Source organism: Bos taurus, chromosome 17, assembly GCF_002263795.3.
Source record: "Bos taurus isolate L1 Dominette 01449 registration number 42190680 breed Hereford chromosome 17, ARS-UCD2.0, whole genome shotgun sequence".
Classification (NCBI taxonomy): Eukaryota; Metazoa; Chordata; class Mammalia; order Artiodactyla; family Bovidae; genus Bos; species Bos taurus.
The window spans coordinates 37094073-37119060 of NC_037344.1; the positions used below are offsets into that span (position 1 = coordinate 37094073).

The following is a 24988-nucleotide window of genomic DNA, read 5'->3' on the forward strand; positions in this document are numbered from 1 at the left end:
CCCTCTCAATTTCTAGATAAGGAAATTGAGAAAAGATAATTAGCTCAATATCATAGAACTGCAAAATGATAAAGGGAAAATTTTTCTTCTTATTATGCAACTGTTATTCTATATTTAAAACACCTATCGAAATTCTTAAATATACACAACTTCCCTCCAAAGCATTTTGGAAACTGAAAAAAATGATGAAAAATTCATAGACTGTTATAATTTTCATAAAATGTAGCCCATGGTGAATTTTCTATATGAAAATAACAGGTAGCACTTATTGCTCATTTGACCTTTTCAAACATAACCTCATTTAACCCACTGATTAGTCCTATGTGATTGATAATATTATACAGGTGACATAAAGCTTTAGAGGAGTATTCATATAGCTAATGTGATTATAAAACTGGATTATGTCTATGTCTACTTGACCTCAAAGCCTATTTTTTAATCTCTCTAATACATTGTTTCTAAAAGGAAACCAGTCCTCAGTTTATGATACTGTAATGTTTTCTGCTCCATTTTTATTATATCACTGAAAGACATACATGCATTAGTTCAGTTCAGTTCAGTTCAGTCGGTCAGTCCTGTCTGACTCTTTGCGACCCCATGAATCACAGCACGCCAGGCCTCCCTGTCCATCACCAACTCCTGGAGTTCACCCATACTAACATCCATCGAGTCGGTGATGCCATCAAGCCATCTCATCCTCTGTCGTCCCCTTCTCCTCCTGCCCCCAATCCCTCCCAGCATCAGAGTCTTTTCCAATGAGTCAACTCTTCGCATGAGGTAGCCAAAGTACTGGAGTTTCAGCTTTAGCATCATTCCTTCCAAAGAAATCCCAAGGCTGATCTCCTTCAGAATGGACTGGTTGGATCTCCTTGCAGTCCAAGGGATTCTCAAGAGTCTTCCCCAATACCACAGTTCAAAAACATCAATTCTTCGGTGCTCGGCTTTCTTTTTTTTTTTAATTTAATTTTATTTTTAAACTTTACATAATTGTATTAGTTTTGCCAAATATCAAAATGAATCTGCCACAGGTATACATGTGTTCCCCATTCTGAATCCTCCTCCCTCCTCCCTCCCCATACCATCCCTCTGGGTCGTCCCAGTGCACTAGCCCCAAGCATCCAGTATCGTGCATTGAACCTGGATGGGCATCTCGTTTCATACATGATATTTTACATGTTTCAATGCCATTCTCCCAAATCTTCCCACCCTCTTCCTCTCCCACAGAGTCCATAAGACTGTTCTATACATCAGTGTCTCTTTTGCTGTCTCGTACACAGGGTTATTGTTACCATCTTTCTAAATTCCATATATATGTGTTAGTATACTGTATGGGTGTTTTTCTTTCTGGCTTACTTCACTCTGTATAACAGGCTCCAGTTTCATCCACCTCATTAGAACTGATTCAAATGTATTCTTTTTAATGGCTGAGTAATACTCCATTGTGTGTATGTACCATAGCTTTCTTATCCATTCATCTGCTGATGGACATCTGGGTTGCTTCCATGTCCTGGTATTATAAACAGTGCTGCGATGAACATTGGGGTACACATGTCTCTTTCCCTTCTGGTTTCCTCAGTGTGTATGCTCAGCAGTGGGATTGCTGGATCATAAGGCAGTTCTATTTCCAGTTTTTTAAGGAATCTCCACACTGTTCTCCATAGTGGCTGTACTAGTTTGCATTCCCACCAACAGTGTAAGAGGGTTCCCTTTTCTCCACACCCTCTCCAACATTTATTATTTGTAGACTTTTGGATCGCAGCCATTCTGACTGGTGTGAGATGGTACCTCATTGTGGTTTTGATTTGCATTTCTCTGATAATGAGTGATGTTGAGCATCTTTTTATGTGTTTGTTAGCCATCTGTATGTCTTCTTCGGAGAAATGTCTATTTAGTTCTTTGGCCCATTTTTTGATTGGGTCATTTATTTTTCTGGAATTGAGCTGTAGGAGTTGCTTGTATATTTTTGAGATTAGTTGTTTGTCAGTTGCTTCATTTGCTATTATTTTTCTCCCATTCTGAAGGCTGTCTTTTCACCTTGCTAATAGTTTCCTTTGATGTGCAGAAGCTTTTAAGGTTAATTAGGTCCCATTTGTTTATTTTTGCTTTTATTTCCAATATTCTGGGAGATGGGTCATAGAGGATCCTGCTGTGATGTATGTCAGAGAGGTGCTCAGCTTTCTTCACAGTCCAACTCTCACATCCATACGTGACCACTGGAAAAACCATAGCCTTGACTAGACGGACCTTTGTTGGCAAAAATACATGCACTAACTTCATATTAAAAGAAAGGATGAAAATTTCTATTTCTATTTCTATGTGGTCTGAGTAACTTTGATATTCTAGAATCAAAATAATGCTGTCTGGCAATTTTCTTTGATAAGCCAAATTAAGGTAAATCAGTCCTAAACTGCTATGATTACCTACATTTTGATTAATATGAACTGGACTGTTTATGACATTTTCATAAATGAAATGGCAACAATAATTAGATAAATTGAATATATCTAATTGTAGAAAATAGCAGTTGTAAAACTTGTGTTATAAGCAGTGATCTTGATTAAAAATTGATGAAAGTACTTCAACTTCATTGCCTTAAAAAAATTCAGTAAGAGAGATAACCATTGATATTAAATTGTTTAATATGTTATTGTATGTTTTTTAATAAATTTAGTTATATTTTATATATAAATGTATATATAAAATATAAATACAAGTTATATTTAGCAAAGCAAGATTAAAAGGAATACATTATATCTAGTGTATTCATGAGAAGCTCAAATTTAAATACAAATATTTGTATACCTGAAGATTCTAAGTGATTATTTTCCATTTCTATACTATTCTCAACTTGGTAACAAATGATATGCCACTGACAGCTATCCAGAGACCATAATTTGAAAAAGCTCTAAAATTTGGTTTCTCAGTGATTCTGGATAACATGGCATAGGATTTAACATCATGTTTGAGAAATACACACCTTTTGGTTCCACTCCCTTTATTTTTGCTACAATAAGTGATATTTAAACATGTGTTTGCTGAAGTACTATTGTACTTTCCCCAGTATGTTTGGAAAATGTAGAAAGACAGGAATAGCAAAGGCTAACATTTTAGGTGGGAATGATAATGCATGATTAAAGGCCAAATCATGTTACACCGAATGTAAATGCTATGAAAATTCAGACAAGAAGAAACGAGTAAGACTCATAGAAATTAGGGATGAATTATATAGGTTTTGGAAGTGTGGCTGTAAATGTAGATTAAAAGGAATTTGATTAATAAAATGTGTGATATGCTTTTTAGTCACTGAGGGAAATTATTGGTTTTTATGAAATATTGAGGAGAACAATCTTGCTGAGAACAGATCATTTGTTGGAAAATAATAAAGATCACCATTACATATTTTCAGTAAGATTTAATTTTTTTCTTTTTGCAAAACTTTTTTCTCCCCAGTTCTCAGCTGCCTCCAAGGGAGCAGAATCTCCTGCCAGTCTTAGGAATCTGACTGGTAGAGAAGCAGTAATGTTAAGCCAGGAGAACTGCTGAAATCTTATTTTCTTAAAAAAAAAAATTGGAGTATTGTTGCTTTACAATATTGTGTCAGTTTTGCTGTACACCAAAGTGAATCAGCTATTTATATAGCCCCTCTGTTTTGGATTCCCTTCCCATTTAGGTCACCACAGAGCACTGAGTAGAGCTCCCTGTGCTGCACAGTAGGTTTTCATTAATTTATTTTCTACACAGTAGTTTATATATGAAACCAATTTATTATCATAGTTAAGGATCTGATCAGTGAGAGAATCAGGTCGACAATATGTCTAGGGGTTTTCAAACTTAATGCTTACATTTTTATCAAACATCAAAGCCCCTCTCTTTACCTTTGACTCAAAATTCATTCCCAGTAATTCATTCTGGATCTAGAAGCATCTATATACTACTCTTGGGTGAACCCAGAATGTGGCACCCACGTTGAGTGTATACAGCTTAGGTAACCTGATTTGTTGCATGCTTATTTCTGCCTTCTTTATAATACTATTGCCAGTGTGTTTTCATTCACAGCTATGCAAATGACAGAATGCATTTGTAATCCAAATTATGCAGAAGTTCATGTATTTGCCTTTCTTTATATATTAGAGAACCCTAGCCTATAAAGCGGAGAAGGCAATGGCACCCCACTCCAGTACTCTTGCCTGGAAAATCCCATGGACGGAGGAGCCTGGTAGGCTGCAGTCCATGAGGTCGCGAAAAGTTGGACACGACTGAGCGACTTCACTTTCACTTTTCACTTTCACACTTTGGAGAAGGAAATGGCAACCCACTCCAGTGTTCTTGCCTGAAGAATCCCACGGATGGGGAAGCCTGGTGGGCTGCCGTCTATGGGGTCGCACAGAGTCGGACACGACTGAAGCGACTTAGCAGCAGCAGCAGCAGCAGCAGCCTATAACATATTTTTAAACAAGCTATTTTACATGTTGAGTATACTAATGTTCTATATGTAGGGTTATGCATAATTATTATTGTCAATTACTTTCTTTTTTACTATCCCATTTTTTATTACTTTGTAGAATTGCTTAGTTTTTTAAACTTCCAGAATATAAGTCAAGGGCTTCCTAGGTGACTCAGTTGTAAAGAATCTGCCCAAGCTGGTGGAACTGTACGTAGATGCAGCCACTATGGAAAATAATATGAAACTTCCTAAGAAATTAAAAATAGAATTACCATACAATCAAGGAATTCCATTTCTGAGTATTTTCTGAAGAAAACAAAAAAAATATGTTCACTACAGCATTATTTACAATAGCAAAGATATGGAAGCAACCTAAGTGCCCATCAACAGATGAATGGATAAAAAGACTTTATTTATGTATACCATGGAATATTACTCATCCATAAAGATGAGTGAAACCTTGCCATTTTTGACAATGTAAATGAACCTAGAGGGTATTATGGTAACTAAAATAAATCAGAGGAAGATGAATATAGTATGATTTCACTTATATATGTAATCTAAAAAAAAAACAAAACAAGTGAACAAACATAGTAGGACAGAAATTAAGTCATAGATAAAGAGAACAAAAAGGTGAGTGTCTGAGGGGAGGGGTGGGGAAATGAATGAAATAGGTGAGGGAGATTAAGAGGTGCAGGCTTCCAGTTACAAAATACATGAGTTATGGGGACAAAATGTATAGTGTGGGGGAATACAGTCAATAATAATGTAGTATCTATGTATGGTGACAGGTAGTAACCAGATTTATTGTGGTGATCATTCTGCAATATAGAGAAAGACTGCATCACTATATTGCACACTGCCACCTAACATAGTGTCACTTATACTTTAAAAACAAACAAGTAAACAAACTCATAGAAAAGAGATCAGATTTGAGGTTACCCAAGGTAGAGAATGGAGAAGGCGATGGAACCCCACTCCAGTACTCTTGCCTGGAAAGTCCCATGGACAGGGGAGCCTGGTGGGCTGCAGTTCATGGGGTTGCTAAGTTGGACAAGACTGAGTGACTTCACTTTCACTTTTCACTTTCATGCATTGGAGAAGGAAATGGCAACCCACTCTAGTGTTCTTGCCTGGAGAATCCCAGGGACGGTGGAGCCTGATGGGCTGCCGTCTACGGGGTCGCACAGAGTTGGACACGACTGAAGCGACTTAGCAGCAGCAGCAGCAGCAGCAAGTCAGAGAATGGGGAAAGATAGAATTACCTGAATGCAACACAAACTTCTAGTTATATGATAAATAAATGCTAGGGATGTAATGGATGACATGACGAGTTTAATGAACACTGCCTCATCTTACATATGAATATTGTTAAGAGAGTAAACAATGAGAGTTCTCATCACAAGGGAAAACAATTTTGTCTATTTTGCATTTATGTGAGATGCTAGATGTTCGCTAAACTTAGTGTGATGATCATTCCATGATGGAAGTTAAATTATTATGTTCTACACCTTCAGTGTACACAGTACTGTATGTCAATTATATCTCAATAAATCTGGAAGAAAAATATATGTTGTCTGCACTTTCACGTAGATGAAGGCAATATGAAGGGGAAAGCCTAAGCTATTTACTATATGGACCATGCAGAATACAAGTTTGCTAATATGGATTCCAGGCTATAACTTACCCTGGTTGTCACTTAATCCTATTAGTTAAATTCCACCTTTAGTAGTTTCTTTAGCTTTTGTTCCCTTCTGGTGACTTCAGGAAAGTCAAGTCTCAGACTTTGCTTTTCTGATCTATTTATTTTACATTCAATTCCTTTAAGAGTTTATTCTTTTTGCCTTATTATTATCATGGTTGGATGACAACCAGGAATTAATATTTGGCCTTGCCATTCACCAGATCTTCCTCCCTCCCTGTCTTCCCCAAAAAACTATTGAATAGGCAATTTGAAATAGAAACATAATAGAAGAAAGTGTACTGTATTAAAGAAAGCATTAAAGTTGATTCCAAAGTTAAATAGAAAATAAATTTTAAAAGGAGAATACATACGCACACATGAACACACAGACAGGTACATGAATGACAGCTATTTAGATATAGATACACAGATAATGTAGATAGATACATGGTACCTATCTATATAATCTAGCTAAGATTAGGTTTATATTGCATGTATGCTCAGTTATGTTAGAGTCTTTGCGACCCCATGAACTGTAGCCTGGCAGGCTCCTTTGTCCATGAGACTGTCCAGGCAAGAATACTGGAGTATGTTGCCATCTCCTCCTCCATGGTGTCTTCCCGACCCAGGGATTGAACCCACATCTCTGGTGTCTCCAGCATTGGCAGACAGGTTCTTTATTTGTTGTCATTTTGATGACAGCCATTCTGGCAGATGTGATGTGATGTATCACTGTAGTTTTAATTTGCATTTCCCTGATGATTAGTGTCTGTTTTCATAGGCCTGTTGTCCATCTGTATGTCTTTGGGAAAAATACCTATTCAGGTCCTCTGTCCATTTTTAATTGAGTTATTTTCTTTTTAAATATTGAGATATGTATCACTTATCCTGTCTGTGATGCAATTGTCTTGCTATTCATACTGTCCTACTGTTCGCTGTGAGGTACCCTTTTCACTGGGTAGCTACTATCCAGGGTAGGCAAGGTGCAACCTTGGAGGCTGGAAGATTTGAGGAGCCATAGGATCTGCAGATAAGTTTATACTCTTCTGGCTGGCAAAGCAGCCATAACACAGCCTCTCTCCTGGCTGACAGAGCAGCCTTAGCAGCAGCCACAACAGAACCATAAAGCAGCCATAACGGAGCCATATCATAATCTTATATAACATAATCATGGTGTCACTCCAGTGTAGCCTCAGTGCAGCAGCAGCAGCCAGGGCTTTCAAGGTGAAGCTTATACAGGTGTACTGCAGAAAGTAGCCTGTGACCAAGCGAGTACCTCGTGATGCACATGCACAGTGTTACCAATGATCTCAGCTGTTACATAAACCTCGTGACGTGCATGTGCAGTACTATAAGTGATCTCAGCTGTTGCATCAGTTCAGTTCAGTTCAGTTCAGTCACTCAGTCATGTCCGACTTTTTGCGACCCCATGAATCGCAGCACGCCAGGCCTCCCTGTCCATCACCAACTCCCAGAGTTCACTCAGACTCACGTCCATCGAGTCAGTGATGCCATCCAGCCATCTCATCCTCTGTCGTCCCCTTCTCCTCCTGCCCCCAATCCCTCCCAGCATCAGAGTCTTTTCCAATGAGTCAACTCTTCGCATGAGGTGGCCAAAGTACTGGAGTTTCAGCTTTAGCATCATTCCTTCCAAAGAAATCCCAAGGCTGATCTCCTTCAGAATGGACTGGTTGGATCTCCTTGCAGTCCAAGGGACTCTCAAGAGTCTTCTCCAACACCACAGTTCAAAAGCATCAATTCTTCAGTGCTCAGCCTTCTTCACAGTCCAACTCTCACATCCATACATGACAACGGGAAAAACCATAGCCTTGACTAGACGGACCTTTGTTGGAAAAGGAATGTCTCTGCTTTTCAATATGTTATCTAGGTTGGTCATAACTTTCCTTCCAAGGAGTAAGTGTCTTTTAATTTCATGGCTGCAATCACCATCTGCAGTGATTTTGGAGCCCCAAAAAATAAAGTCTGACACTGTTTACACTGTTTCCCCATCTATTTCCCATGAAGTGATGGGACCGGATGCCATGATCTTCGTTTTCTGAATGTTGAGCTTTAAGCCAACTTTTTCACTCTCCACTTTCACTGTCATCAAGAGGCTTTTCAGTTCCTCTTCACTTTCTGCCATAAGGGTGGTGTCATCTGCATATCTGAGGTTATTGATATTTCCCCCGGCAATCTTGATTCCAGCTTGTGTTTCTTCCAGTCCAGCGTTTCTCATGATGTACTCTGCATATAAGTTAAATAAGCAGGGTGACAATATCCAGCCTTGACGTACTCCTTTTCCCATTGGGAACCAGTCTGTTGTTCCATGTCCAGTTCTAACTGTTGATTCCTGACCTGCATACAAATTTCTCAAGAGGCAGGTCAGGTGCTCTCTCCCCACATGATAGATACTATTTAAATGAATGGGTGTAGATATGTTCCAATAAATATTTATTTATGTGAATTTGAATACCATTTGATGTTTACCTGTCACCACATAGTATTCTTCTTTTGACTTTTCTTCAACCATTAAAAAAATGCCAAAAAAATTCTTAGTTCCTAAGCCACATACCAAAATAGGCAGTGGACTGAATTTGGACTGGGGCCATTGATCGCTAATTCTGTCTTACAACACTGAAAAAACATATTCCAGGAAGAACCAAATTCTGAAACAGCTGAATATGAGAGAAATGATAAGCAAGTTGAGAGCAGGCATTCACTCATATTCATGTTTTTCTTTCCAAACATAGCTTTGCATGGTATCTTTCACATAGAAAGTGTCCAATAAATTCTCCCCAACAAGAAGTGAAGACCAATGATTGTAAATTCTGAGGCCATTGATGAGTTTTCAAGACCTCTCTTTTGGAAGAGCCAGGATCTCTCAAATGCCAGTTTGAAGTATGAACAATTTAGAATGAAAGGTCAAGAAATGAAATTAAGGTTCTCGAAAACTTGCTCAAAATATAAAGAGAATTAGATTGGTTATTGGAATGGAAAGCAGATGAATTCAATTAATGTTTGCTTAAATTACTAAGGCATGTGCGTGTTCCAATGCACCTGGAGGTATAACTACAGTTATAGATTAAACGTGTGCTTCCCAGGTGGTGCTACCTGCCTGCCGATGCAGGAGACATAAGAGACAGGAGTTTGATCCCTGAATTGGGAAGATTCTGTGAAGGAGGGCATGGCAACCTACTCCAGTATTCTTGCCTGGAAAATCCCACAGACAGAGGAGACTACCAGCCTACAGTCCAAAGGGTCACAAAGAGTTGGACATGACTAAAGTGACTTAGCACATTGATTAAATGTAGGCAGATTGTTTCTGCATGCAAAGGATAGTGGACAAACCGTAATTAGAGAGAGGATGGGAGGAAAGAATAATGCCAGAATCCTGTTGAGCTGGATGAAAGGGAAACAGAGGTGCTTGTAACAAATCCATTCATCCTCACTATGAATGGCACAGGAGTGACTATGAAGAAAAGGAGGAAAGATACAAGACTGGAGATTTAAGAGCAAAGTATTTGTAATAGGTAATCAATACAATAAATGAAAAGGACTGAGTCCTATAGAAGATGAATATATATATATATATATATATATTCAAACTATATTTTGAATATTCAAAATATATTCAACTATTCAAACTGTAAGTTTGGTTTAGCAGATCAGGAAGCATCAACATTACTTTAATTGCTAAGTTAAAATTTCCATTATCACTAATGGTATATTCCTTTAAAATTTTGGAAGAAGATAATTCATACACAGGAAATATATAATGAAATATGTAAGTGACCTACAAGGAAATAGATAAGTATTAATTATGAGCTAGAATTGTCTTTTTATTATTGGCTCATTCTCATTAGCTCTAAATACGTATTAACCCTTTTACTCTCAATGACAGTATACGTTTCTATAAAGATGATTGAATGATACTCTTTAATATAATTACTGACAGTTTTCCTCATCAGTACCTATTATCTTAATCTTCTTTTGCATCTCTGGTATTTTTTAGCTTTTCTTTTATCCCACTGAGTGCCTAATGCATGTGAAATATATTCCCCTACTATTCCTATCCTCAGAAATAAGTATTCATCTATGTAATCTGGAAAAAGAGGACTGTTACTGTAAAAAGGGACCTAATAGACTATAATCAGAAATAATGGCATAAAGCACAGCAAAGAAAATTTAGGGTGACTGTCAGGAAAGTTTTAATGGCTTTGTAAAAACGATTGTGAGTCTGGTCAGGGACATCTTCTAGTGACAGCATACAAAGTAGGAGATAATTCCCAGCAGAGCAGTTTATTTTCCTGTTGAATAGTTTTGTAGCAAAGAGGTGGAAATTGCTCCTGGTTCAGCAGTTGTTCGGCTGACAGTTTCGTGTCAGGTCACTCATGCTTTCTGTTATTTTGGCAGGTTTCATTGTGAGATTTTACATAACAGCAAAGAATTTGTAAACAACTTCCCTATATTCAGAAACTTTCATCAACCTTAGGTCCCACTTTTCCCCATCTTTTCAGGTTTCTCAAGTACATATTTTATATAGTGTTTGGTTCTCATGAAATAGGTCCTTGTCAAAGATGTTCAAGATTCTTCTAAAGAAAAATGTTTGGTGTAGAAAATAATGTTTCATTGAAAATTGATGAATGAAGGTAAAATCCTGTACTGTGTTCGGGACATGTGCTGAGAACAGATTTCTGCCTTTTGGCTCGTGCTGCCTGCCGATGGGTGCCATGGACACTCACTGCTGATGGTAATCTTAATATTATTGTGGTGCATTCTATAAAATGGTGTTCATTCCAACCCTCCATAACTACCAGAAACATACATTGGATATTTAGTTTTCTTTTTTGTTTGTCTGTTTATGTCCTGGAAGCCTGGAACAACTGCACTGTTCAGGAAACACTACTGTTATATGTCCCTGGTGTTTTAGTGAACTTGGTACTTCTGGACTGGATTTTAAAAATGAGTGGGCCCTCCAGGTTCTTCGGAATTAGATCTAAGGGTGGAGAACAAAACCAGCAGAGCAAATACTGAGCTTCTCATTCCAAAGTGCTCTGGGTTTTACATTACTTTCCAAATTTTATGCAAGAAAGAGAAGCATCTTCTGTGGTTGTGCTGCCTGAGAATTACTGTGGCATTCATTTTAGTTACTAAATGCCAGATATGGTTTATCTACTGTCAGTATTTTCTTTTCATTGAAAGAAATGTTTAGGTGGTGTTGATAATGAACATTTTATTGATTTTGTTTCATGATTATTAAATACAAATGGTGGATGGGCTCTCTGATGAAAAATAATTGTTTTTGTTCAAATTAGAGAAGAAAGAGAGTATTTTAGTTGAGCTTTGGAGTTACTACCTAGAGTATACAAATCAGTGTTAGACATGGTACTCAGATCAGGCCTAAATCATAAAAAAGTGCCACACTAGAATCAGTGTTTATCATTATATTATCATTAAATAAATATATGCTTATACATATATTTTGTGTGGAGCTCTCTTGCTAGTGGTTTTTCTAACTATAAATAAACTGAGAGAATTACAAACCCAATGTGTGTGTGTTTCACTCAGTCATGTCCGACTCTTTGTGACCACACTGTCTATAGCCTGCCAGGCTCCTCTCTCCATGGAATTCTCCAGGCAAGAATACTACAGTGGATAGCCATTCACTTCTCCGGGGGATCTTTCTGGCCCAGGAATTGAACCTGGGTGTGCCACATTGCAGGAAGATTCTTTATCACCTGAGCCACCAGAAAAGCAAACCAGTGAATAAAAGGAAAACCTGGAGCAAAAATAAAGACCTAAATGACATTATTCTACTTTCAATATCTGCAGATGCAAATCAGAAGGACATAAGTATACCTTCAACATTTATTTAATTTTGAAGGATGAAATAGAAGATCTAGCACAAACAATATAATATTCAGCCAGAAGGCAGTTCTAGGGTAATGCAGCAAAAAAAAAAAAAAAAAAAAAAGTTCAGATGAAAGAATTTTGTAAAATTTGACCTTAATACCAAATCAAAAATAAAATAAACATTATGAAAAAAAATCTTTATCATTTTTTCCAAGTTCCTGATTCTCCATAAATTAGGATTCTTCTTTTTCAGTGGGTTTGGTAGCTTTTGAAAGGACTATGAATGTACCTTGGGTTTGGAGAGGCTCTAGATGTATTTAGTGTGGTTTCTGATGTCTGGTACAGAAGTTTGAGACTGGGGGATTTGGGAGGAAACATTGGACTTATTATGTATTTAAGCAGTTACTGAGTTATGAACAGGTAGGGATGGATGAAAGGACTATAGCAATATTCAAATATTACTATAAATGAGCAATTAAAACTTGAGAAAATATATTCTAAAGAATTATTCACACTAGTTTCTATACACATTTAATGAACTTAACTATGTACTGCATACTGTTTTAACTCTATATATTTGATATAAATATAAATATATAGCATATAAATATATATTACCATATGTATTTATATATATACAAATATATATAACTTTCTACGACAAAAGTAGTAAAGTGTCCAGCATTAATGTTACTTGTTATATGTCCATGTCCATGTTATAATTGAAGATATTCATTTAATTTTATATTTTCTAAATTTTAGGATGAAGTCTGTCCCAAAGCTGAAGGTGATGAAATCCAGAGGTGTGTGTGGGCCTCAGCTGTCAATGTCAAGGACAAGTTCATCTACGTCGCACAGCCAACTTTGGATAGAGTCCTTGTTGTTGACGTGCAGTCTCAAAAAGTTGTTCAGGTATGAATGACTACTCTTTTTTGAAAGTGAACGTAGTTTTAAAGAAAATTTAATTTAATGTAATAGTCATTACAAGGTAACCTGTCAGTTGATTGTCATTGATAACTTGTTACATTACTTGAATAAATAGAAAATACATGAGTTTTCTGCAAACTCTCCTCTCACTCTACTTCTTGACCCTAAGCAATTAAACAAGCAACTGAAAGAGCTTTTATTTTCAACAATTAGATTCCAAGAATACTTTATAATTCCAACATGACCATTTACACAGAAATCATCCTCAGAGTTGCTTTTTATGTACAGAGCAAAGAGAGTCCTTCCTGGTCCATGGGCAATTAAGGTATCCTAGTTACAATGGCACCCCACTCCAGTACTCTTGCCTGGAAAATCCCCTGGGCGGAGGAGCCTGGTAGGCTGCAGTCCGTGGGGTCATGAAGAGTCGGACATAACTGACCAAATTCACTTTCACTTTTCACTTTCATGCATTGGAGAAGGAAATGGCAACCCACTCCAGTGTTCTTGCCTGGAGAATCCCAGGGACGGGGGAGTCTGGTGGGCTGCCATCTATGGGGTCACACAGAGTCAGACACGACTGAAGCGACTTAGCAGCATCAGCAGTTACCATCACAGAAACAGTATTATAGCTTTATCATTTGATTCATAACAAAGGCTGAACAATAATAGATTTAATGGATAATAATAATTTAGTAGGTTTTACCACAGTAGTAAAACAAATATGCATAGGTCTATGACAGAGAAAAAAATTTCCAATCTTGCCATGTAATTTTTCCATGTTGTCATGATTATGGTTACGGAGACTATTCTGGTTTGACTCATCAACTATTTTATCTCCTGCTCTTTCCAAAACTATCCGACTTGGACCATCTACTAGACTTCCGTCATACAACAAGCAAGGGAAAGGATAGGATTTGCCTCCTGGCAGCCTGGCTTCAGCCTCCAAGCCTTTGACTGTTAGGATCTATGGCTTCTCAGCTCAGGGGAAACAAACTTAAAATAGCATCCTGAGATATGTATCAATATAATCTGTTAAATCAGAATAATAACTGTACACATTTTGTGTGTGTGCTCAGTTGTGTTTGACTCTTTGCGACCCCATGGACTGTAGCCAGCTAGGCTCCTCTGACCATGGGATTTCCCGGGCAAGAATATTTAAGTAAGCTGCCATTTCCTACTTCAGAGAATCTTCTCAACCCAGGAATTGCACCCACATCTCTGGCGTCTCCTGCAGTGGCAGGCAGATTACTACTGCAGCACCTTGAAAGTGTACATATCCCATAACATTATATTAAGGATTATATCAATCAACGCATAAAAGCATTTAAGCATTTATAACGGGGCCTGGTATAGGCACTGTATACTGGTTTACTATCAAAATTCTGACAGACCCTGAAACCTAACCATTTCTTACTTTTATAATTTTTTTTTTGCTTCAATATTGGTTTGAAGTAGCTGTTAGTACCTCTAATATTGATTCCTGACTATAACAAAAAATATTCTAAGAAGTTCAAAATCACGCTTCTCACTATAATAGCTTTTAACAACTTCATATGAATTCATCCAATCATCTATCCATTTTGGTATGCATTTGTTAATTGTCTTTTGTAAGATGTACTTGGTATCATAGATAAACAGATAAAAAGTGTCTGTTTGAAAGCTCTGGTGTCTACAGAGTTATAAAATTGTTTTTTCAGTTTCAAATATGAGAATGAACAGTAGGGTCATGAAAGGATGAACAACTGTCTTTTAGAAAATTCTAAGGTCTCCAGGGTTACGTACTTCTTGTGTTCACCCTATCTAATGGGTGTCTATCTAATGGTCAGTGTCTACTGGGAGAATATATTTTTCTGTATATTTTACATCCTATGTGTCTGTCTTTGAGACTGCTTGATTTTTGACCGGGTTTATTTTACTTTGATTTCAGCGGCAACATAGGCCAGTGAATTACAGGCATTAGTCAAGGATTATCAACAGTCTTTAGCTGGTAGGTTAAAATTAGATGTTCTTTCAGGAATAATCAGGCTGGTCTTTAAATTCAGTGTTCAAACCAGAAACCTACACCAACTGAATATGTATTACCTACTAGATATTTGAAAGTGAGAAAAGTTAACATCATTTATTATTCATATAACTTCTATCTTCAGACAATCATGTAAATTTTAAAATTAATAGAAAATATTAATAATGAAAATTCAGGCAATGGTAAAAAAAATCACATAAATGATATCATTTTCAAAGTGACTATAATGGCTATAAAATACCAGGAGAATGAAAAAGACATACAAGGATAAAATCTTAAAATATAATGTAATTATTATTGTGGGTATTTTTCAGACAAGAATCTAAAACTTACACTTTTATAAGTTAGAAAATTCAGACTCAGTCTAAATGGATTCTCCAGTGATTTTGGTATTAAAATATTAATAATTATGCTTTATTACTCTTTCTAGTCATTACCTATCTAAAGGTAATCATTATGCAGATTTCTGTTACCACAAGTCAGTATTGCCTGATTTTTATTATTACAGAGATGGAAATTTATACAATATTCGTTGTCTGTGTCTGACTACATTGGCTGCACAGATAATTGTGAGGTCATTTCAGTTACCTGGAGCAAGTGTTATTCTTTCATTTTTGCTGCAGAGAAATCAATTACAGTTGATTCTCATTGTTTGCTGATTCTGTATTTAAAACTCACCTACTCTCTTGAATTTATTTAGAACCACAAAACCAGTACTTATGGTATTTTGCAGTCATTCAGGGACTTGTGCAGAGTGGTGAGAAATATGTGACCAGATGGACATACATGTTTCCAGCTCAGGTTGGACAAGGAGACACTTGGTACATATATATAATGGAATATTTCTCAGCCACAAAAAAGTAAAACATTGGGTCATTTGTGTAGATATAAATGGACTTAGAGACTGTCATACAGAGTGAAGTAAGTCAGAAAAAGAAAAAAAAAAGTCATATATTAATAAATATATGTGGAAAGCAGAAAAGTCATACAGATAATCTTATTTGCAAATCAGAAATAAAGACACAGACATAAAGAAAAAAATATATGGACACCAAGGGGGAAAAGAGGTATAAGATGAATTGGGAAATTGGGATTAATATATATATACACACTGATACAATGTATAAAATAGGGAACGAATGAGAACCTACTGTATGGTACAGGAAACTCAGTGCTCTGTGGTGACATAAACGGGAGGGGAATTGAGAAAAAGAGGAGATATATGTATGTTTATAGTTTATACACTTTGTTATATAGTGGAAACTAGCTCAGCATTGTAAAGCAGCTATGTGGTGGTTTAGTCGCTAAGGCGTGTCCTACCCTTGTGACCCCATGGATTGTAACCTGCCAGCTTCTTCTGTCCATGGGATTTTCCAGGCAAGAATACTGGAGTATTCCCTTCTCCGGGGGAAAAGTAAAGCAGCTATACTCTAATAAAAATTAATTAAATATATATTTTTATTAGAGTATAGCTGCTTTATATATATATATATATATCAGACTCTATACACTAACATAGAAAGGATGAATTCTAGAAGGAGAAAACAGAAAGAAACAGGAAAATCTGATAATATACCAAATAGAAAGAAATGGGTAAAGTTGATAATATACCATATATTATTATATATCATAATATACATATACCTTATTTTATTATTTATTGTACAATTTATTTAAAAATACTCTAAATTCTCAGATTTAGAAAGGGCAATGAAACTTAAATAGAGAAAAATCAATACCTAAATATATTGACATGAAACAATTAAACATAAAATCAAAGTAAGATCTAAAAATGGTAGATGAATTACTATGAGAATAGTAGCAATTTTTCTCAATAGCTATAATGAACACCAAAAGAAAGTGAAAAAATATTATTAAAGGATGAAGTGGAAATAAAATATACTCTGATATTATATGGTCAGTAGAAAAATTTTATCAACAAAATAAAGTTATATAAAGTTGAAACTATTCATTGTAAGAATAAGGAAAATAAACTAAGCTATTAAATATGATATATAGTGAGCAAGTAAATTGGTAAACATAGGATCTATTAAAATATTAACTGTCAGTAATAATGGTATTCCCTGAATTTAAGGTCAACATTTTTAAGAGTGAAAACACAGGACTAAAATAGCAAAAAAACAAAAAAGGTGTTTAAATAGTGTACAAAAACATGTAAGTGGGGGGAAGGGTTGATATTATTTATATTAAGATTTCTTGTATTATGTAGACTGGAAATAATTACTAATTAGTATGCATATGTTAAATATGTGTTTAATATTTCAAGAAAGTATGTGTTAAATATTGTATCTGTCTATGAAAAAATAAAAATAAATGCACAACCTACTCATAAATATAATAGGAAAAGAAGAAATAAGGAAGAGAAAATATAAAACTGAAAAATTAAGCCAAAATTTTAAACAAAATTATAGAAAACAAATGAGGGGGGCAATGATTCCAAAAAATAAAACAAAAGATATACAGACATTACTGTATATAAAATAGATAATTAACAAGAACCTGGTATATAACACAGAGAAGTCTGCTTAATACGCTGTAATGACCTATAGGGGAATAGAATCTAAATTAGAATGGAATTCACCTTCTAAAGAGGTTCACAGACTGAAATTATAAATTGTTGAAAACAGGAGAATTTAAACAAACTCAAAGATAGAAAATTTGAATTTGTTTAAAAGATATATTATATAATATAATCTATCATATATATATATATAAACAGTTATATATATATAACTGAGTTACTGTGCTGTATAGCAGAAACTAACACAACATTGTAAATCAACTATACTCAAACAAAAATTAATTAAAAGCAAAAACAAAAAAAATTATAGAATAAAATCAAATATGTATATAATTATAATAACAGAGGATGGAATAAAATAACTAGCTTATAATAAAAAATAATAAACTGAATAATGAATATCTAATAATATGTATATTAAAATAGATACACTTCCAAAATGAAAAAAAAGAGTCCCAGGTGATGCAGGCATAAACTAACAGCAAAACATAAAAGCTGATGTAACAATATTAACATCAGGTTTCAAAAAGGGACTATAAGGCACAAAGTGTTTAGTTAAAGCAAGTTACTTAATGAGTTAAAAAGTTGACTAAAAAATTAAAAATAGGAAAACATATATGATTGCTTACAATTTTGTAAAGTGATTATTACCATATTACTAGAAAAAATTGACATATGATCAAAGTGAGAAATATTTGATAAATCAACAGACAAAAGTAATATTATATGCAAATTGAACGTAATGACTATTCTTAAACTAACAGATATATTATTAACTTTTGCATACAAGTGATTAAATATGCCTTATTACTAAATATTTCACTTTCTATGCATTTTCACTGTCATTTCATATCACCATTCAGGCTGATACAATTTAAATAAATAAAAAACAGACAAAAATACAGCAAACTGCATTATTTATAAATAAAAGAAATTTATTTCTCAAGTTTCTAAGTGTGGAAATTCCAAGATCAAGGTGCAAGCATGATAGTGATCTGGTGAGGGCCCTATTCCTCATTCAGAGCTGGTTCAAAGCCCTGGCATGCTGCAGTCCATGGGGTTGTAAACAGTTGAACATGACTTAGTGGCTTAGTGGCTGAACAACAGGCAACATTCTTTTACAAAAGATGCAGAGCCAGCATGACTAACCACAGTGAAAGGAACAGATGTAATATGGAGTCTGATTTTTTTCCTATTAAAAATTCCTTCCTGGGAAGAGGAAGTGTAAAACAGTAGCTACAATGATTTGGGATATTCTGAACAGATCTATTCTATAGAAAGGTGAAGGTGGATAAGAAAGCTGTGGTACATATACACAATAGAGTATTACTCAGCCATTAAAAAGAATACATTTGAACCAGTTCTAATGAGGTGGATGAAACTGGAGCCTATTATACAGAGTGAAGTAAGCCAGAAAGAAAAACACCAATATAGTATATTAACGCATATATATGGAATTTAGAAAGATGGTAATGACAACCCTGTATGCAAGACAGCAAAAGAGACACAGATGTATAGAATAGTCTTTTGGACTCTGTGGGGGGGTATGATTTGGGAGAATGGCATTAAAACATGCATAATATCATATAAGAAATGAATTGCCAGTCCAGGTTCAATGCAGGATACAGGAAGCTTAGGGCTGGTGCACTGGGATGACCCAGAGGGATGGTACGGGGAGGGAGATGGGAGGGGGGTTCAGGATGGGGAACACATGTACACCCGTGGTGGATGCATGTTGATGTATGGCAAAACCAATACAATATTGTAAAGTAAAAAAAAAAATAATAATAATAATTAAAAAAGAAAGGTGAAGTCGCTCAGTCATGTCTGACTTTTGCGACCCTGTGGGCTGTAGCCTACCAGGCTTCTCCGTCCATGGGATTCTCCAGGCAAGAATACTGGAGTGGGTTACCATTTCCTTCTCCAGGGGATCTTCCCGACCCAGGGATCGAACCTGGGTCTCCAGCATTGGAGGCAGACGCTTTAACCTCTGAGCCACCAGGAAAGCCCATAGAAAGGTAGAGGCTACCTTAATACAGGGAATGAAGATTTCCATACTGAGTATGTTCAATCTATCCTTATTTCTGATAAGACACTACTTTTTGAGGCATATTGTTGACTAAAATATCAACCTAAAATTTTAGATATATATCCCATAAATTATCTTTTAAACAAATTCAAATTTTCTATCTTTGAGTTTGTTTAAATTCTCTGTTTTCAACAATTTATAATTTCAGTCTGTGAACCTCTTTAGAAGGTGAATTCCATAAGTCTTCTGACTGCTTGGTGAAATAACACATCCTTATATTTGTTTAACATGACCTTAGAGTATGTGAATTTTAGTCCTCAAAAGAACATGTTTAAAGATGAATTAGGAATATCCTAATGACTCTACTTTTATACTGGAAAATATATCATCTCTTAGAATTCTGAACTCTCTCAAGGCTTTTCTTAATTTAATAAATGACATGTAAATAATAGATTTAATAGACATAGACATTGAAATGTCTGTTTATAAATTAATAATCCAAGTAATTCAAGTTTTAAAACCAGTCAAAGAAATCGTATTTCTAGTTACTTCAAAAACTGAAAGTGAATAGCTTTATTGGTGATTTAAATCTTTATTTACATCCAGGAGCAGAGTGCGTTCAACTGCAAGTAGTGAAGTTAATCTTGTAAAAAGTAAAGCACCTTTGTCAATTTGACCTCTTTTGTCTCCTAATGAAGTTATCCTTCCTGATTCTGTGCTGTATTTCTGTTGATTTCTTTTGTTCTAACCTGAGTATACTATACAGTGGCAACTAAGAATAATAATTATAATCAAGTTTTAGTTAATCCCCTCCCAAACATGATAGAAACTACTATAGAATTTTTTATAGAATGCACAGAGTGATGTGAGAGTGAAGTCCAAATCAAATTGTCTTACTTTCAAAAAGGAAAGTAAGAAAAATAACACTACACTTATTTAAATTCAATATTCCAAGTTTTGTTTTTCAGTTCTAGTGTTTGATACTGACTTTCTCTAAGAAATCATAATTTCTGAGTTTTTCTTTATTTCTTTTGTATTTAACTTTGTAAATTGGTAATTAAATATGTAATCTTAGGAAGAAATGTTTAAAAAACTTGAACAATATTGCTACATTTTATTGTTAAAATGACAAATATTTTCTTGACAACATATGTTTTTAGAAACTTCATGATAAATTCTTACCGTGGAGGTATGTTAATTTTCAGTGTTTACATTAATATCATTTCTACCTGCAGCTTAAAAATGAAAGCTCACAAATTCTTAAAGGAATCTATAACCTTGGTATTGCTTTAAACGTCAAATGTTTATTGCTTCTCTCATTAATAATTTTTGTAAGAATGGCATGCAGGTGTTTTCTTGCATAAAAGATTAACTAGTAAACTGACCTCATTTTGTGTTCTGTGGAACAAAATCAGGTTCTGCTTGGATGCAGATGTGGCTTATTGTAACACCTCGGGTATTCTTAAGTGTCATCAGCAGTCTCCTCTAGCTGTTAGCACATTATCCTGAGAATCTACATCATTAGTTTAAATTAAGTTCACTTAATTAGCCAGCTGGTACTCTCCTTGTCAGACTGATAAACAAGCTGTGCTTCACTGTTCCTACATGTCAAGGCTAAACTCCAAGTTCTGTGTATCTTTGTTGCTATCCTCAGAACTTCACTCTGACTAAACATGCCATCTTTATAGAAGTTGATACAACTGGAGCATAACCAATAGAGCATCAGTTTTAAATTATCTGTAATAGGTGCACCCCTTCAAGAAGTACTGATAAATGTGTATCTCACTAGGTATGTTGGAAGTATGAGGGAGTTAAAGTTTATAGATATGCAAAGAGAAAAACCTTCATACTTTGAGTAAATTGTATCCTATTCGATGTTTGAAACAATGTTTTAAAATATTAAAGAAAAATATTACCAATATGTTTATAAAACTACAAGTAAAGCTGTTTGTTATTGCGTTGTGTAGTATATTCTACACATTTTTTTACAAAGGAATAGGATAAGAAGTTACTTCATCATGATAATATAACAATCTGAAAAGGTGCTTACATGGGAAATTATGAAATATGGATTTTAGGATCTGTATATGTAGATAGCTACTATTAATTAATTACAATAATGATTTTAAAGATGTTTCTGAATATGTCTAATAAGTCAATAAATCTTTGAAAGAAGGATTTTGGTGGCTTAATTATCTGAATGTCAGCAAGACAAGCAAAGGCTGCTGTATACACCAAAGAATGGTGTTTGTGGGATGAGAGAGAAATTTCCAACATATAGTGTTAGAAAATTTTATTTAAACGAAGTCCCACAGAACCGTTCAACAGATTAAAAGTGATCCCCTTTGTTCTATAATGGTGGTGGGGGTTGAATCACGTGCTGCACATACACGTGCTTAGAAATCTCATTTCTAAGCTTCTAAAGGCAAAGTTTGATAACAGTTATTCTAGCAAAATAATGTTGATCGGCAAATGCAAACTATAATAAGTAATCCTTGAACATTCTATGTGCATAAGTTAATCTTGAAGTGAAAGATAAGCATATGTGTAATCCTTTTTCCCAATCTTATATTTCTGAACATTATATTCTGAATTTTATTTTTTATGAGATATGCTTGGTGGCTGCAGAAACAAACGAAAAACATATATATATATCAATGGTCTCCAAATGGAGTATATACAACAAAAAAGCACTGAGAGATGAATAGATGGGAAGGGAATCCCAGGACATTTTTTATATTATTTAAACTAAAAAAAGAATCATATTATTTTTAAAAAATATTTAATAAATGGAATAATATTGGAGACCTCCATTCATCTGTATTTTGGATGGTGGGTATGAGGGTACTTGGCAGGAAAATGGGAGTTTTACAGTTGGAAAGAGTGGACATTGGTTGTTGTTTTAGTCACTAGGTCATGTCTGACTCTATTTGCAACTCCTTGCAGTTGCAAGGCTCCTTGGAGCCCTCCAGGGTCCTCTGTCCATGGGAATTCCACAGTAAGACTCCTGGACTGGGTTGCCATTTCCTTCTCTAGGGGATCTTCCCACCCAGATAGAACTCATGTCTCTTGCATTGGCAGGCAGATTCTTTACCACTAAGCCACCTGGATGATGAGCATGAGAGCATTTGAGAGGAAAGTGAGAGTTTTATAGTTTGGAGGGATGGACATTGGTACAATGAGTTTATTTGGTTTATTTTTATCTATACAAATGAGATAGCATAGTGCACACATCAACAGACAGACTGTCATGAAGTTTAAAAAATTTGCATTTGTAATATATTTAGAGAAAAGCTTTGTTCATAACAAATCTTGTTAAGCATAAATACTATAAAACAATAAAAATGATTAAATTATTATGCTATTGGGCATGATGTTCAATTTTGCCAATTACTTTTCCCAGTGAAGTAGATGTTGTTGTTCAGTTGCTCAGTCATGTCCAACTCTTTGTGACCCTATGGACTGCAGCACACCAGGCTTCCCTGTCCTTCACCATCTCCTGGAGCTTGCTCAAACTCATGTCCATTGTGTTGATGATTCCATTTTCTCATTTCATCCTCTGTTGTCTGCTTCTCCTCCTGCCTTCAGTCTTTCTCAGCACCAGGTTCTTTTCTAATGAGTTGGCTCTTTGCATTAGGTGGCCAAAGTATTGAAGCTTCACCTTCAGCAATAGTCCTTCCAATGAATATTCAGGACTGATTTCCTTTAGGATTGACTGGTTGGATCTCCTTGCAGACTAAGGGACTCTCAAGAGTCTTCTCCAACACCACAGTTCAAAAGAATCAATTCTTCAGTGCTCAACCTACTTTATGGTCCAACTCTCACATCCATACATAACTACTGGAAAAAACATAGCTTTGACTATATGAACATTGGTTGGCAAATTAATGTCTCTGCTTTTTAATATGTTGCCTATGTTTGTCATAGCTTTTATTCCAAGGACCAAGCATCTTTTATTTTCATGGCTGCAGTCACCATCTGCAGTGAATCTGGAGTCCAAGAAAATAAAATCTGTCATTGTTTCCATTGTTTCCCCATCTATTTGCCATGAAGTGATGGGACCAGATGCCATGATCTTCATTTTTTGAATGTTGAGTTTTAAGCAAGCTTTTTACTCTCCTCTTTCACTTTTACCGAGTCTCTTTTGTTCCTTTTTGCTTTCTGCCATAAGGGTGGTATAATCTGCATGTCTGAGATTATTGATATTTCTTCCGACAATCTTGATTCCAGCTTGTGTTTCATCCAGCTGGCATTTTGCATGATATACTCTGCATATTACTTAAATAAGCAGGGTGACACTATGCATCCTTGATGTACTTCTTTATCAATTTTGAACCAGTCCATTGTTCCATGTCCTCTTCTAACTGTTGCTTCTTGACCCACATACAGGATTCTCAGGAGGCAGGTAAGGTGGTATACGAAGACCCACAAGACCTTCTAGAACTGACACAGAAAAAGAAAAAAAAAAAGCCCTTTTCATCATAGGGGACTGGAATTCCAAAGTAGGAAGTCAAGAGATACCTGGAGTAACAGGCTAGTTCGGCCATTGAGTACAAAATGAAACAGGGCAGAGGCAAAAAGAGTTTTGACAAGAGAATGCGCTGGTCATAGCAAACACCCCCTTTCAACAACACAGGAGCTGACTCTACACATGGACATCACCAGGTGGTCGACACCAAAATCAGTTGATTATATTCTTTGCAGCCGAAGATGGAGTCACTCTATGCAGTCAGTAAAAACAAGACTGGGAGCTGACTGCGGCTCAGATCATGAACTCCTTATTACCAAATTCATACTTAAATTGAAGAATATAGAGAAAACCACTAGGCCATTCAAGTATGACCTAAATCAAATCCCTTACTATTATACAGTGGAAGTGACAAGTAGATTCAAGGGATTAGATCTGATAGAGTGCCTGAAAAACTATGGGGGGAGGTTCCTAACATTATACAGGAGGAGGTGCTTAAAACTATCCCCAAGAAAAAGAAATGCAAAAAGGCAAAATGGTTGTCTGAGGAGGCCTTACAAATAGCTGTGAAAAGAAGAGACATGAAAGGCAAATGAGAAAAGGAAAGATATACTCATCTGAATGTAGATTTCCAAAAAAGCAAGGAGAGATATGAAAGACTTCCTAAGTGATCAATGCAAAGAAATATAGGAAAACAATAGAATGGGAAAGGCTAGAGATCTCTTTAACAAAATTAGAGACACCAAGGGAACATTTCATGAAGAGATGGGGACAATATAGGACAGAAACAGTATGGACCTAACAGAAGCAGAGAATATTAAGAAGAGGTGGCAAGAATGCACAGAAGAACTATACAGAACAGATCTCAATGATCCAGATAACCATGATGGTGTGATCACTCAGCTAGAGCCAGACATTCTGGATCGTGAAGTCAAGTGGGGCTTAGGAAGCATCACTATGAACAAAGCTAGTGGAGGTGATAGAATTTCAGCTGAACTATTTTTAAATCCTAAAAGAT

At 35.6% G+C, this 24988-nt stretch overlaps 1 protein-coding gene and 1 non-coding gene across 3 annotated transcripts in view; one reads left to right on the forward strand and one right to left on the reverse strand.

The window, feature by feature from the left end:
- FSTL5 (follistatin like 5) overlaps positions 1–24988 on the forward strand; it is a 930240-nt gene that overhangs the window by 833258 nt on the left and 71994 nt on the right. For both annotated transcript variants that reach the window (XM_024977492.2, NM_001206863.1), the window contains one exon: positions 12744–12893. In XM_024977492.2, the coding sequence (XP_024833260.1) occupies positions 12744–12893 (150 nt within the window). The remainder of the gene's footprint in view (positions 1–12743; positions 12894–24988) is intronic.
- TRNAW-CCA (transfer RNA tryptophan (anticodon CCA)) lies at positions 19406–19478 on the reverse strand. Its single transcript has one exon. It is a non-coding gene; the product is annotated as a tRNA-Trp (tRNA).